The 13,839-nt window shown below is 38.0% G+C and overlaps 1 protein-coding gene across 1 annotated transcript in view; it reads right to left on the bottom strand.

The window, feature by feature from the left end:
• Positions 1-491: 491 nt before the first annotated feature.
• The window catches only part of lmx1bb (LIM homeobox transcription factor 1, beta b), a 69,669-nt gene continuing 56,321 nt past the window's right edge, over positions 492-13,839 (bottom strand). The window contains exons 4-9 of the mRNA XM_084389165.1: positions 11,348-11,580; positions 9,344-9,519; positions 8,486-8,563; positions 7,964-8,030; positions 4,155-4,313; positions 492-1,758 (exon numbers count right to left, since the gene is read on the bottom strand). Coding sequence (XP_084245291.1) covers positions 1,601-1,758; positions 4,155-4,313; positions 7,964-8,030; positions 8,486-8,563; positions 9,344-9,519; positions 11,348-11,580 — 871 coding nt within the window. The 3' untranslated portion in view covers positions 492-1,600. The remainder of the gene's footprint in view (positions 1,759-4,154; positions 4,314-7,963; positions 8,031-8,485; positions 8,564-9,343; positions 9,520-11,347; positions 11,581-13,839) is intronic.

Below are 13,839 nucleotides of genomic sequence, written 5' to 3'. Positions count from 1 at the left end.
TTATTATATTTGAAGGGATGTTTTAAACTTAACATCAATTAACTACATTTCCATTAATTAAACAGTTATTTATAATTATAATATTAATATTAATTAATTAATAAATTCATTCTAAAGTGACACATTTATCACCTAATATATACTAATTAATTAATAAATAAATATTATTAAATAATTGTTACAACTATAAATAAGAATAACATTTCTGAAAAATCAGAATAGTAAATTTACCAGGCATTGTTTCCATTCTGTTGTTTTAGTACCATTGATATACTATAGATTTTGTCAATATTCTTTTTTCATTTTAATTTCAGTAAAATGTTTAATAATTGTTTTAGTTTCTAGTTCATTAAGTTCCATCACAAAACAAAATCAAAATCATCCGGTAAATATTAAAATAAAAATAAAATGTTAATAACAAAAATAGAAGTAAAAGAAAAAAAAAACATTATTAATAATGTACACAAATAGCCTTGTGGACACTAGAAAATCAAGGAGAAAAGGACTTTATTCATTCTACCAACAGACTTTGGCAAATTAGCGATCTTCGCATTTGGAAATGTATTTTTCGGCAATGTCAGGGCTGAAACAAATAAATAGCAAATTTTTTTTGTACATTTCTGGAATAAAGATACATTGTTTTTTCTAATTAAAACACATACAAGAATGACGTGAAATTAATGTATCAGCTACTTAAACATGATTTTCTCCTTTTTAAATAAAGCTTTTCAGTTTCTTAAGTACCTTCAAAAGCATGTTTTAGTTAAATAAATAGAATGATCTCCATTTTTAACATGCACAACAGATTTGTTTGGGAAAAGTATATATACACATGGTTCTAGCTTTCAATGACAGTACCTTACCATTTCACACACACACACACACACACACGCACACACGCACACACACACACAGGCCGAGTTGACTGGAACACACACATACACGCACTCACACTCACACTCACACACACTAACATACTTACAAATGCAGATACACTATACATATCACCCCTCTAAGCTTTTCTAAATTGTCTTTCAGAGGGCTAACCTATTAAAGTGATAAAAATGCAATGCTGAACATAATGAAAATAAGGAAATTATGAGTCCGAACATCACATTTTAACATCTGAACAACACAATATTTTTTTTCTCCATTTTTTTTTAAAACGTAACAATCACAAAGATATGGATTCATGCATTATGAGCTTTGTGTCTTGATCTTCTGCCTCTCCTGGCAGGAAATCATGAGTCGAGGCTTGATGCTTCAGTGACGTCAAACTGTACATCAATACTCTTTTTCAATGAGGATAAGGTGAAATGCTACTTCTGAGAAAGTCATGTACAAACAATCTACAAGTAACTAGAAAAAAAATCTCAGCCTCAGGCGCCCGGGCGTCCAGAGCTGGCACTTCACTGCAGAGAAATATGGACCGTAAGTCTTCAAGTTCACTTGTCTTTTCTGTTTTTGCCTGCTTGTCTATCTTAGATGTCTCGTCTTTAAGCTTTGTTGACGATTCCGTTGTATTTCCTTGATAGGTGGCGTCTGACTAGTGAGCTGCAGCGAGTGACCCACTCTTGCATTTCCTTGTCTGTTTAGGTTTTCATGAAGCAAAGTAGGAGCTCTGCATGGAATAGAGTCGGTCGATGGGGTTCCCCACTCTCGCTTGCATTGAGCCCGCCTCGGATGAGGCCAAGAAGCAGTCACTAAGGCTGGTCAACGAAGTGTCACTGTCAATGTCGTGGAATATCGAGTCATTTCCTGTGGTAAGAGGAAAGAGAAAACGGGTCAATGTTTATCTGTATTAAAAAAATGCGTAATAAAATCAGACATACAATGACCTGAATACCTCTTCTATAATGAGAATGTTAAATTAAATAATATTAACAATTATTATTATTATTAAATATTTTAATGTGGTGCAACCAACTGTGCAGTACCTTATGAGCAAGTGATTTTATGAAGGAAAGGTTAGTTCAGGTTGTAAAATGTCATATGGTGTGACTTTCCAAAAAACATTTGTATTTATGAGAAAATATGTACACACACATGGTGCGAGCTTTCAATGACAGTACCTTACCATCGTGCGCGCACACACACATACACACACACACACACACGCACAATGTACATTTGAAAGAAGTAAATTTGAACTTCTTTGGAAAGTTAATGATCATAGACCCTTACATTAAAAGTCTCTTTTCAAATAAACAACATTAAATTTATGACTGTTCAATTATGTATTTGTTATGGGATTCCATTCCAGACAATCGGATATTGCTAAACTGAATGGTTTCTCTCTAACAACCGAGCTAATAGCAAATGTTTACTTCTGAGCTAATCTTCCCGCTCTATCATTTTCCTTGTGGGCACAGTTAGCTGTAATACGCTTTGCAGTACTTAATGACACCATTCCGCAAGACAGTGACAGGTTGATGGCCTATGGTTTTTTAATGAGCTGGCAATGTTGTCTGTCCCTGCTGTTCTCCCATAAAACCCAAGCTGGAGTGTGATGAGACCGGGGATTTGGGCCTTGCCATTCAGGAGAATGAATGACAAGACACTTGGGACCTGTTTTTAGGCTGGCTGTGACCGATGTCTCCAGATTTATGTGGCTAATGCTTGAAGTTAATGTCAATAATACCGAGAACAATTGTAGTTGTCCAGAAACCGCCTCACTCTGAGGAATTAATGTTCGCTTCCTACCCAAACGTTATACCAGATTTCGACGACTGCGAATGTCACTGGTTTTGCTCATTGTGTTGTTTTGCTAGCAGACCCATGGATGCTGACCCATGGTACAGTGATATAACAGTCCTGATAACATAATGAAATAAAAAAGCTTCATTAAAATGAATGAAAAATTTAATTATTGAAAAGAAAACTTAGACAGTTTAACAGAATAATGTTTTTTTTTAAATGAATATGGTGCAACTAACATGCAAAAAAAGAGATAAAAAAGTTATAAAAGTATACCTTAAGAGAGGACCCTTGAAGTCCCCCAAAAGCCTATGCTAAGGTGCCTTTTTTCACAGAAAAATCTGATAATTTAAAGTTTTTAAGAAGGAACCTGAACGTTCAGGTTTTAAAATGTCATGGGGTTCAATTCTCCAAAAACATAATGGCATTTATGAATTAATAATTGATGCTATTTGTTTTCTGACAAATGTGGCTAGCTAGCTCTCAATGGTTTTGCTCATTTTGTTGTTTTGCTAGCAGACCCATGCTTTGACCGATGTCTCCAGATTTATGTGGCTAATGCTTGAAGGTAATGTCAATAATACAGAGAACAATTGTAGTTGTCCAGAAACCGCCTCACTCTGAGGAATTAATGTTCGCTTCCTAAACAAACGTTATACCAGATTTTGACGGAGGCGAATGTCACTGGTTTTGCTCATTGTGTTGTTTTGCTAGCAGACAGAAAACTTAGGCAGTTTAACATAATAATGTTTTTTTTTTATTAATATGGTGCAACTAACATGCAAAAAAAAGAGATAAAAAGGTAAAAAAGGAAGTGATACCTTAAGAGAGGACCCTTGACGTCCCCCAAAAGCCTATGCTAAGGTGCCTTTTTTCACAAAAAAATTCGATAATTTAAGGTTTTTAAGAAGGAACCTGAACGTTTAGGTTTTAAAATGTCATGGGGTTCAATTCTCCAAAAAACATAATGGCATTTATAAATTACTAATTGATGCTATTTGTTTTTTGACAAATGCGCATGTGGCTAGCTAGCTCTCAATGGTCTTGCTCATTTTGTTGTTTTGCTAGCAGACCCATGCTTTCCCATGGTACTTTAAACGTCAGTCATCATGGTTAACCATTGTTGTTTTTACATGCCGCACCACAGATCATCGTTCGGCTCTTTACCAAACATCCAATAGACAGTGTCACACAGCATAACAGACTACACCATTAATCCCTACGAGACCCAGAGCGAATAAACCGAACGGGTAGCTCTGGGAACAGTGGATAGGGCGAGTATGGTTTTGAAACATGCTGAATTCATTTGGAAGGAATACTTCAAAATAAAGGGGTGTGCTTGCGTAATCTCATGAGGAAAGAAGGGTGGTGTGGTCGCATTCTGTGAACCTTGTGGTCCAAACACATGCCCCAGCTTCAGGGAGCAAACATGACAGAGCTCATGGGTTGATGCTCACCATATGGGTTCATGTGGTCACCGGGCATTTGAGGAGGGGTGAGGCCCTGCTGGAATGGATCGGTGCTGTAACCGTTCTCCATGGCAACCATCTGTTGCTGGGCTGGAGCCAATGGTGTGTAGGAGTTCATCATTCCCTCCATCCGATTGGACATCACCTCTGGAAGGGGAGAAAAATAAGACATTGATCAGCCCTTGCGACATTCTCACGGTAGAGATGACTGACATCATCTCTGCAAACTGGAGGCCGTAGTTAGTTTAACAACTGTACATAATGCAAAACATTAATGTTTCGTTTTGTAAGCATTGTACTTTCTGTGGATTGGGTTTCTCCAAAAATCAAGGCTGGGTCTGGTATCTGGCCTCAAAATCAAGTTGAATTTCATGAAAACCAACAAACAAGAAACACTCTCGTTCTGTAGTGGGAGAAGACGCTGTGACACCAGCCCTGTAGGGCAGTTCTCTATGAGTCACACACAATGCCGAGGGTTAGGAATGACTCTTGTGGCTTCCAGTCTGGAGCCCACCATCTCAGCCCTCTGCTTTTGAGTGGTGAGCTCTCGCAAGAAAGATGTCTGCAGTTCATTTCTACAGGCTTCCACAAGTTTCCATTACATCTTCTACTCTGATGCAAAGACATCTGATGCTGAGTTTCACCACACTGACACTTTTCTAACCCATAATCCAGGATTTTTCTGAGTATCATAAAATAAAAATAAAATACTGTGATGCTTTTTTCTTTTTGGCCCTTTCTAAAAACAATATTGAAAAAAAATATGAAAACTGCTTCACAGCTTATAAACATAAAAATTGTCCACCAAATCAAACGTGGTCCAACCAACATGCAGGGGAAAAAACAGACTCTCATGACTGTATCAATAAGGTCAATAAGTCTCCTATGTGGTGTTTTTAATAGGCTTTAAGCAAACCATGCACAAATTCATCAGTCAACACAGTTGAGTATTTTCTTCTTAAAATGGCGGTGATCTAAAGACAGTCTCAAAAACGCGGTTTGAAATCGCTGGTGTTTCTTACGTCACAAACCTTATAACCAATCATGTCAAAATTTGGGGCGTGCTTTAGCATTTCATTACCAGCTGCAAAGCAGGGGAGTCTCAAGAGAAGCTAGGTTATCCCGCTATGTTTCTGTTGATTTGAAAATTGGGTACATTTAGCAATATAGCATGTGACTTCTGTATATGATGTATATTTCTATGTTATGATGAACTATATGCCTTTCTCCTCTGACATCCTAAGTTGTTCAAAGCGTTTCTAAGAATGCTGATTTTTAGAAGGCGGCTCTCTGACTCTGAGATGGCGAACGGGAACATGGTTTGTGTTACATTAGCTGTTTGATAACGCAGTTAAGCAAAAGGCTGATCATAATAATTACCATTATGTGTCCGACATTGCAGAGAGCGATATATAAAACGCATTACCATTCCGATACATCAATTTGTAGAAGAGCCAGTATAATTCAATTTAAACCTTTTTTAAATGGTTTTAAAGGTTTCATGACCATCCACAAAGTATTTTCAAAGAAAAACTTTTATTTTTAATGTACGATTTTTTTAATCACATTTTTTTCCCTCCTTTTCTTTCTGTCTGTGACCTACATAAAGTTGTAAGATGTCAGGAAATCTTATAAATGCCCTTGAACCACAAAATGACACAGCACAGTCTTTTCTAGAATGTTTTCACACCAATCACTGGCCCCACAGCTGAAGCTATTGGAAAGCTGACACTTATAACCAAGACAGATAGGATTTACGATAACAAATATAACGATGTATTAACCATGGGGCTCCATCGGATGACATATTCCAGCCCAATTCCATGATTCATGACATCATGGCCTCGCTTTGGTATTTCCCAAAGGGGAGTCTGACTTCACAAAACTTCTCAGTATCTCAGACCACCAGAATAGTTCATCTACACCTAGCTGTCTCTCTCTCCCCATCACCCTATCATTTTCTTTTGTTTCTCTGAGAAAAGATTTCTATTGGTTCATGAGGGTAGGGTTCATGACCAAAGATGGATCACTATCTGACTTGAATTATCCCATTAAATGTGACACAGCCAAAGACCACAAAAGTGCTGAAGCAAACGCAGAGAAACTAGTGTCAATGTGATGACTTTACACTTCTGATGTTCGGCAGTGATCTTTTTGCTCTACACAGCAGAGTCAAAGCTCCATAAATGAATGCATCATGAGAATAGTCCAACATCGGTCTATAAAATAAAAGTATTATTGCTTGTGGTTTATCACTGAAGATGATTCAATGATCGTCTGGATTATGGCTTTGCAGGGGAGCAGGCATAAGGGAGTTTGTTCAGCAATAAAATGTCAATATAAACCCTCAGTTTTCCAGAAAATTAAGACAGGAAGACAAGCTCTTATCTCAAAGAACAAAACTCATGTTTATATGTCTCTTTAAGGATCTAAAATGCAAATAAAATGTGTTAAGGTCTTAAGCAATATTATTAGGCACATACATTCAGTAGAATTAACATGTTTGATTATTAAAATGTAGTCTTCCTAAGTACCAATAAAAATGTATTGCTATAAGGATATAGAATGTAAACAGACTTTGTGTAAACATTAAATTAAAGGTCTTAAATTTATTAAGCAATGTTTTTAGCCATAAACCTACAGTCAAGTTGGCTTTAAATGTTTTGATTATTAAAATTTAAGCCTTAAGTACAATAAGGTGTATATTTTATCCAACACAGCCATAAGAGGGAAATGTGTTCTCTGTATTCAAACTTTATCTCTAAAATAAAACTGCATTATGATGATTTCCACAGTCTCTAAAGAGAAACGCAGAAAGAGCGAATAAATAAATATGACTGATGGAGGAATGGACTCCACTGCCTTACAACAAATATTTGTACAGGAATTAAGACTCTTGAGCTGTAGAGGAAACATTTGTCCTCCTCCGTAGAGCTTGGAATAATATTCTTCACGTTTCCATTTTCCAGACAGTCTCATCCAAACTCATCTGTTACAGAAGCCCAGTTGGATAGTCACAGCAACATATTAACTGTCGAAAAGACACTACTTAACGGATTAGATCTTTAACACTCGAAAATGAAAAATTAGCCTTGTTGCATTGCTGAAAAATGGTATTAATACATGGAATGTTGCCAAGCATGATCAGCAACTTAAAAACATGAAGGCCGTGAATTTGTGAAGATCACAGACGCACAGTGGCTCATCCTTTGCCCCCGGCTGCATGGCAACTTGAGACAACCGTTTTACTAAAACTAGGATGCTGGGTCACTTCCAGCAGGGGAGGGAACGGGAAAGTGGAGGCAACTTCAATGCGCTTATGCCGTAAATTAATTCATCCACCTCCACACTTCCATCCACACACAAGGGTTGCACTCGTTTTTCGACCTAATCTACAGCGACCAGTGGTCAGCGTCAGGGTGGACACAACTCACACTGCAAGGGATGATGTGGAAGGAGGTCAGATGGGATACCTCACTTTCTACCCTTGGATATTCTTTCAAACCAGTTACAGCTAGATGGAGTAAAACTCCCTGTAAGACGCCCGCACTGAATCTGCGCTCACTGAAATCAGCAGAAAATTCTACAGTTAAAATTCTACAAATGTGTTCTTTATTAAATGCTTTGGCTAATCTGATTTCCAGATGCATTTAAAACATTTCAATTACAAAAACGCAACAAAACGTCTGGAGATTGGAGATAAATGCTATTTATGTTTGTTGATTTTCAACAAATCAACTTAGAGTTGTATTTCGGACCAATCTGGTTGCCTTCGGGTTCATATTAGGACATTTTACCTTGGCCCAGCCTTTGGGAGTTCTGCTGCTCCTGTTGCTGCTGCTGTCTCCGCGCCAACTTCTTCATCTGAAAAAATAACGATAAAAGCACAATCAGAAAACTTCGCGACTCCCCAGACCAACTCTCGGCTATCTAAAGAGAGATGCTCCTTGTTGTTCACCTCTGCTTGAACTACGCCAAGCTTGATCTGGCTGCATTATATTATCCGCAGCCTTTTGAAGATAAAATCAGTGCTCTGAGGTGGGTTTCAGACGCTAACGTAAGAGCAGGATGGATGTGAATACATCTCTCTCGAACTCTTGGGGAGTTTTTTGTGGAATGCGTCGAGAGGTTAAGCTTCAGGCAGATAGCGACTGAGATTTGCTGTCTCGAGCCTCACTCGCTCTTTCCCTTTTGGCAGCGGTTGCGAGGACTTTAGTGCGTTGTTGGAGGATTATTTGCAAATTGTTGTGTTATCTGGTCCTTGGATGTACATTATCAGGTTTGTGCGGGTAATACTGGATGATTAATAAGGTAGTCACCTTAGCTCTTTGGTTCTGGAACCACACTTGAACCACGCGCACGCTCAGGCCTGTCTCCGCAGCCAGCGTCTCTCTTACCTAGATTACACACACACAAAAAATCATTTATGTCTTTAGTGAAGAGTCTGTATATTATATATGGACACCCATTTCAGAGAGCTCAGAATTATCTCTCACTATTGAGACTTTATCTCAAACAATGTGACTGTGCAATTGCAACTTTTTTGGTTAGTGCAACTTGACCTTACAATTGCAACTTCATATCTAACAATAGCATCTTGATATTTCACAATTGCAACATTTTCTTGTTAATTTCACTATTTATTGCAATGTGACTTGACATCTCACAATTGCAACTTCATTTATCACAATTGTAACTATTTTAAGGTTACTATATATTACAAGTGCGACTCAATTGCAACTTCATGTCTTAAAATTACTACGTTAAATAAAAACTATTTCATGCAATTGCGACTACATTGCAACTGCATGTTTTGTCATTGCAACTCTTTCTCATAAATGTGACTTCATGTCTTACAATTGCAATTTTATTTCACATAATTGCGACTTGATATCTCATAATAGTGACTTCATATCCCACAACTGATTTCATTTGTTGAAATTTTGACTATTTTGACTAACTTTATGTGACTACATGTTACAGTGTGACCATATATCACAACTACGAGTAAAACATTTTAACTTCATATATTGTTAACAAAACGTTATTTCACGTAATTGTGACTATCACAACTGCAACTTTATATCTCACAATGAGACTATTTCCTATATTAAACTTTATCTCATAATATGACTTCCATAGAAAGAGAAAGGAAAGTCATATCTAGAGGAACTCACCTTCCGGCAGGGTTTGGAAGACACCTCAAACGATGCCTTGAATGCGCGTCTCTGCTGCGTGGTGAGGATGGTACGTGGTCGCTTGGGTCTTCTTGGGTCTTTCCCATCATCTCCTTTCCCAGTGCCTCCTGAGCCCTTTTCCGGCTTGATATCCAGTTCCTCATCTTCGCTTTTCTCTGGAAGGAAATCCATCATTCAGAAGAATCAGTATTTACTTTTAAAACTCTGCAACTTTTTGACAACCTACTGATAAATAGATGTTTTTGTTCTTTTCAATTTTCGGAGATTCAGTCACAGTGCATCCATAATGAAAGGAGACACATGTGGTTTTAATTCTTTTGTTATCAATTTATTAGTGCACGAGTGGGCCACATCCACTGCAAGACTGCAACTCTGACTGTGAAGTATGTGAATTTGTCATTGGACTGGACATTGTGTCATTTCAAATTAATAGCGCACAGCTTTGGCTGTATTACACTATATAAATCTTTGATAAGAATCCAACACACAGCGGATACAACGTTTTGGGGGAAGGTATGAAAGTGGAGTACTTATGGGAAATGAGGTCTAATATCCAGGGGAAGTGAAACAGATAGCAAAACCACAAATTCAAACAGTGTACATGCTCACAGAACATAGGGCAAAAAAAGTCAAATCAAACTATACAAGCACAATTTAAGCTCACAGATCCAATAAGTTCAATTTGATATCTCGCCTCATATCACAAAATGTACACTGCCTGTTCATATGAACTAATCAAAGTGTCTCAATTAGTCTTAGGTGATCCTCGGGCGGGTTAATCAAGCCTGCCCTGTGTCGTGGTAATCTCTCTCAGTAGGTCCAGCTAATGTGCCATATTCACAAAATGGCTCCTGGCTTTCATACTGTAATTATTATAGTCAAACGGGGGATTGTCTTTATTGTTCAGTGGGTGGAGGTTTCATCCAATAAGCCACATCAGCTTGTGTTTTATTGAATAATAATAGTAATTAAAAAAAAAAGGTGCCAAACTCCATAACGTGGCCCAGTTCAAAAGATAAAAACCCAAATGGGCACGTTCCCAGCGTGACTCTTTTTCGAGATTAAGGGCTTCTGCAATTTGGCACCAGTGGCTTTTGTGGCATCAGCAGTGAACATCTCTGGCGATTAGGTCTGCAAATGGTTTGGCCTTTTTAAGTAATCAGTGGGAGATACAAACATGATGGGCCGATTTGGTCCTCTCTCGCATCTGTTTCTGATCTCTTTTTTTGTCAGTAGTGTGGTGTGCTGCAAACCAAATGAATTCCTTGCAATTGCACTTCACTTCTTGTGTTCAGGTCAACTTAAAACCCAAACACACATACAAAAAAAAATAAAAAAAAAATCTAACATTATAAATGAAGAATAGAAAAGATACAAACGTCATAGAAAGTCAACACAGTCTTGGTGAAGCATCTAGCAAATTTCTCTGCGTTTAAGAGAGTTTGCTGCGTGCTTGCGCACGTTTAAATGAAATCCACATGGGGATGTTAAAAGTGAGGCTTGGCGAGATGCATCATTACGGTGAAGTGAGGGAAAGGGCATCCGATAAGGAGTGAGGGGATGTTGGTGAGCAGGGCCTGATATCCCTCTTGTCACTCAGAGATTCAAGCTCATCTTTTTCCAGCAACTTAACTTGCCAACATCAGACAGCACAGTGTGGCTTCTCTCTGTCAGAACTGCTCTTCCTCCACTTATAGTTGTTTAAAGGGGCCATATTCTACACTTTTTGCACACATTTCCCCCCTTTCTTTTTCTTCTGTAGAACGTTTTTATTGCCCATACAATGAAAGTCAATTGAAATAACAGTCAGCTGTCTTGAACCCCACTGGCTTTCATTGTAAAAAAAAATTCTTCAGAATATCATCTTCTGTATTTGCAAAAGAAAGAAAGTCTTCGGATGAGAATGATATCTCCCCTAATAATAATGTTTATGAATACATTGACATCATGGTCTATGGTGTATAGAACAGCCTTTATTTCTACCTGAATCTGAGTCATCAGGACTGACGGAGCCGAGCAGGTCTTTCTCCCTCTCATAGTCGCTCTTGCACAGCAGCTGTCCGTCCTTCAGGACAAACTCATCCCCTTTCCGTAGCTGTCGGTCACACACACAGCAGCAGAAGCAGTTGAGGTGGTACACGCACTCCAGCGCCCGCATCACAAACTCTGTGGGGGCGATCTTCTCCAGACACCCGTTGCATTTGGTCGCAAATAACCTGAGAAAGTGACAGACAAAAAATTATAAAAACTCAAAAAAACAAATAAAGTAAATACAAGGTCAATACTTTCTTTTGAACCCATCGATCAAACATTTGGGGTCGGTAAGATTTTTTAAATGCTTTCGAAAGAAGTTTCTTATGCTCATCAAAGCTGCATTTATTTGATAAAAAAAAATACAGTAAAACTGTACTACTTCAAATAACTGTTTGCTATTTAAAAATTATAAAATGTAACCAATTCTTGTGATGGCAAAGCTGAATTTTGAGCAGTTATTACTCCAGTCTTCAGTGTCACACTGTCAGAAATCATGCTAATATGCTGATTCGGTGAAGAAACGTCCTATTATTATGATCAATGTTGAAAACAATATATTTTTGTAGAAAGTAGGACAGCATTTATTTGAATTTAAATTATAGATAAATTACAATAAGGTTTCATCTGTTAACATTAGTTAACTTCATTAGTTAATGTTAAGCTCATCATTTACTAATACATGTATCTGTTAACATTAGTTAATGCACTGTGATCTATCATGAACATTTTATTAGATTAATATATGGTGTAGGAATATATTGTTCATAGTTAGTTCATGTAAACTAATGTATTAACTAATGTTAATAAAATGATACCTTATTGTAAAGTGTTACCAAAATAGAACTTCATAAATGTCTTAACTGTCAATTTTGATCTATTTAGTTACACTTTATTGTGTCATTGTTACAATGTAATTATATATTTAAGTAATGAGTAATATTAATTATAAACATGTACTTACAGTGCTATAGAGTTAGGGTATGATTAGGATTTGGTTGAGGGTTAGTTGCATGTAATTATGCATAATCTACAGGTATTGCAATGGTAAGTATACATGTAACATATGTAACAAGGACACTGTAAAATAAAGTGTGTTTTTTTTTATCTCACTGACAACTTTTGGGAGTAATACCTGTACACGTAGCAAACAAACAAATAAATATATATTTAGACTACTTTTATGGTGAAAAAATAACCACATACAGGTTTGAAACGACATGACGTGACGCGAGTAAATAATGACTTCTAACATAAGAGTAAAGAGTCAGAAGGCATCACAGCACTGTGAATGTCTTTACATATGCTTGTCCATCATAGTTTGGTGATTAAGGGGGCAGGGGGCATGAGGCTGAGCCCCTGAGCGATCTGCTTTGACACTGGCTCATCTGTTAATGCAGCCTGCATAACCCCTCAACGCTTCAGCAGAACCCAATGGGAGGAAATACGGGATCACCTCTCGACCCAACGCACCAGCAAACCTCAATCAGCGGCGTGGGCCCTCAGCTCCACTGGCTTTACCCCACTCACTGCAGTGATTAGACAGGCTCCACCCAGGGGCGGATCTACTGGGGTGGCACGGGGTGGCAGCTGCCACCCCTAGTAAAGGTCTTGCCACCCCAGCTGCCACCCCATTGATGTCAGCCAGGCCGGCTGAAAATAAGACGGCATTTACGGTAAAAACCTTTGTTTCCTGGGCGCCCCTAAACGCATCATCACTTGAGTAGAAAATACTTAACGTCCCTGATTCAAACGTGCAGAGCGGCGTTCGCTCAGTCTGGCTCACACACAGCGAGTCTGCTGCGGTGCGGTGGCCCTGCAACCCGACTGGAGAGACTGAGCTGCACCAGAGCCTCTGAAGGTGAAGTGAGTTTCCCCAGGTGTAGTTTAAACACACGTTTAACTTAAAGTTACTTTTGTATTGAATGTATTGTATGCTAAAGACGATTCAGCATCAGCAAAAACAGCGAGTCTATTACGTTAGCCAAAATCAGCGGTCAAATCGCTCCCTCGTGATTTGTAAGATAATAATAATAAAAAAAAATATATAAAATATTGTTTGTGTTTACTGATGGTCGCCGTTACGTTACAACACACCGTGTCAGTTAGGAGATCGATCATTTGATTAGCTAAGCAGTCCTATTAATTTCAGTTCCTCTCAGATATCACAGCAATGAAACCAGGTTACAACTGGGGAAATAACAAATACAATAGGATTAGTCTAAACATAGCCTAACTGGTGTGTGCATGTGATCTGTCTGATTTTATATTTGTTATTGAGGACAGAACTAAACATTTAAATGGTTACACTTTCTGTGATATTAAACAAATTTTATTTTAGATTTAGATTTTGGCTTCCAATGATTATAAAAAATAATATATTTGTGGTATAGCTGCATTCTGTCTAGCGCAACTTCCTTCCCTTCACAGCGGTGCGCTGTCAT

Source organism: Rutilus rutilus (assembly GCF_951802725.1).
Source record: "Rutilus rutilus genome assembly, chromosome: 19".
NCBI lineage: Eukaryota > Metazoa > Chordata > Actinopteri > Cypriniformes > Leuciscidae > Rutilus > Rutilus rutilus.
The sequence above is the reverse complement of the archived record's forward strand: the minus strand, read 5'-3'. Positions and strand labels throughout refer to the sequence as shown.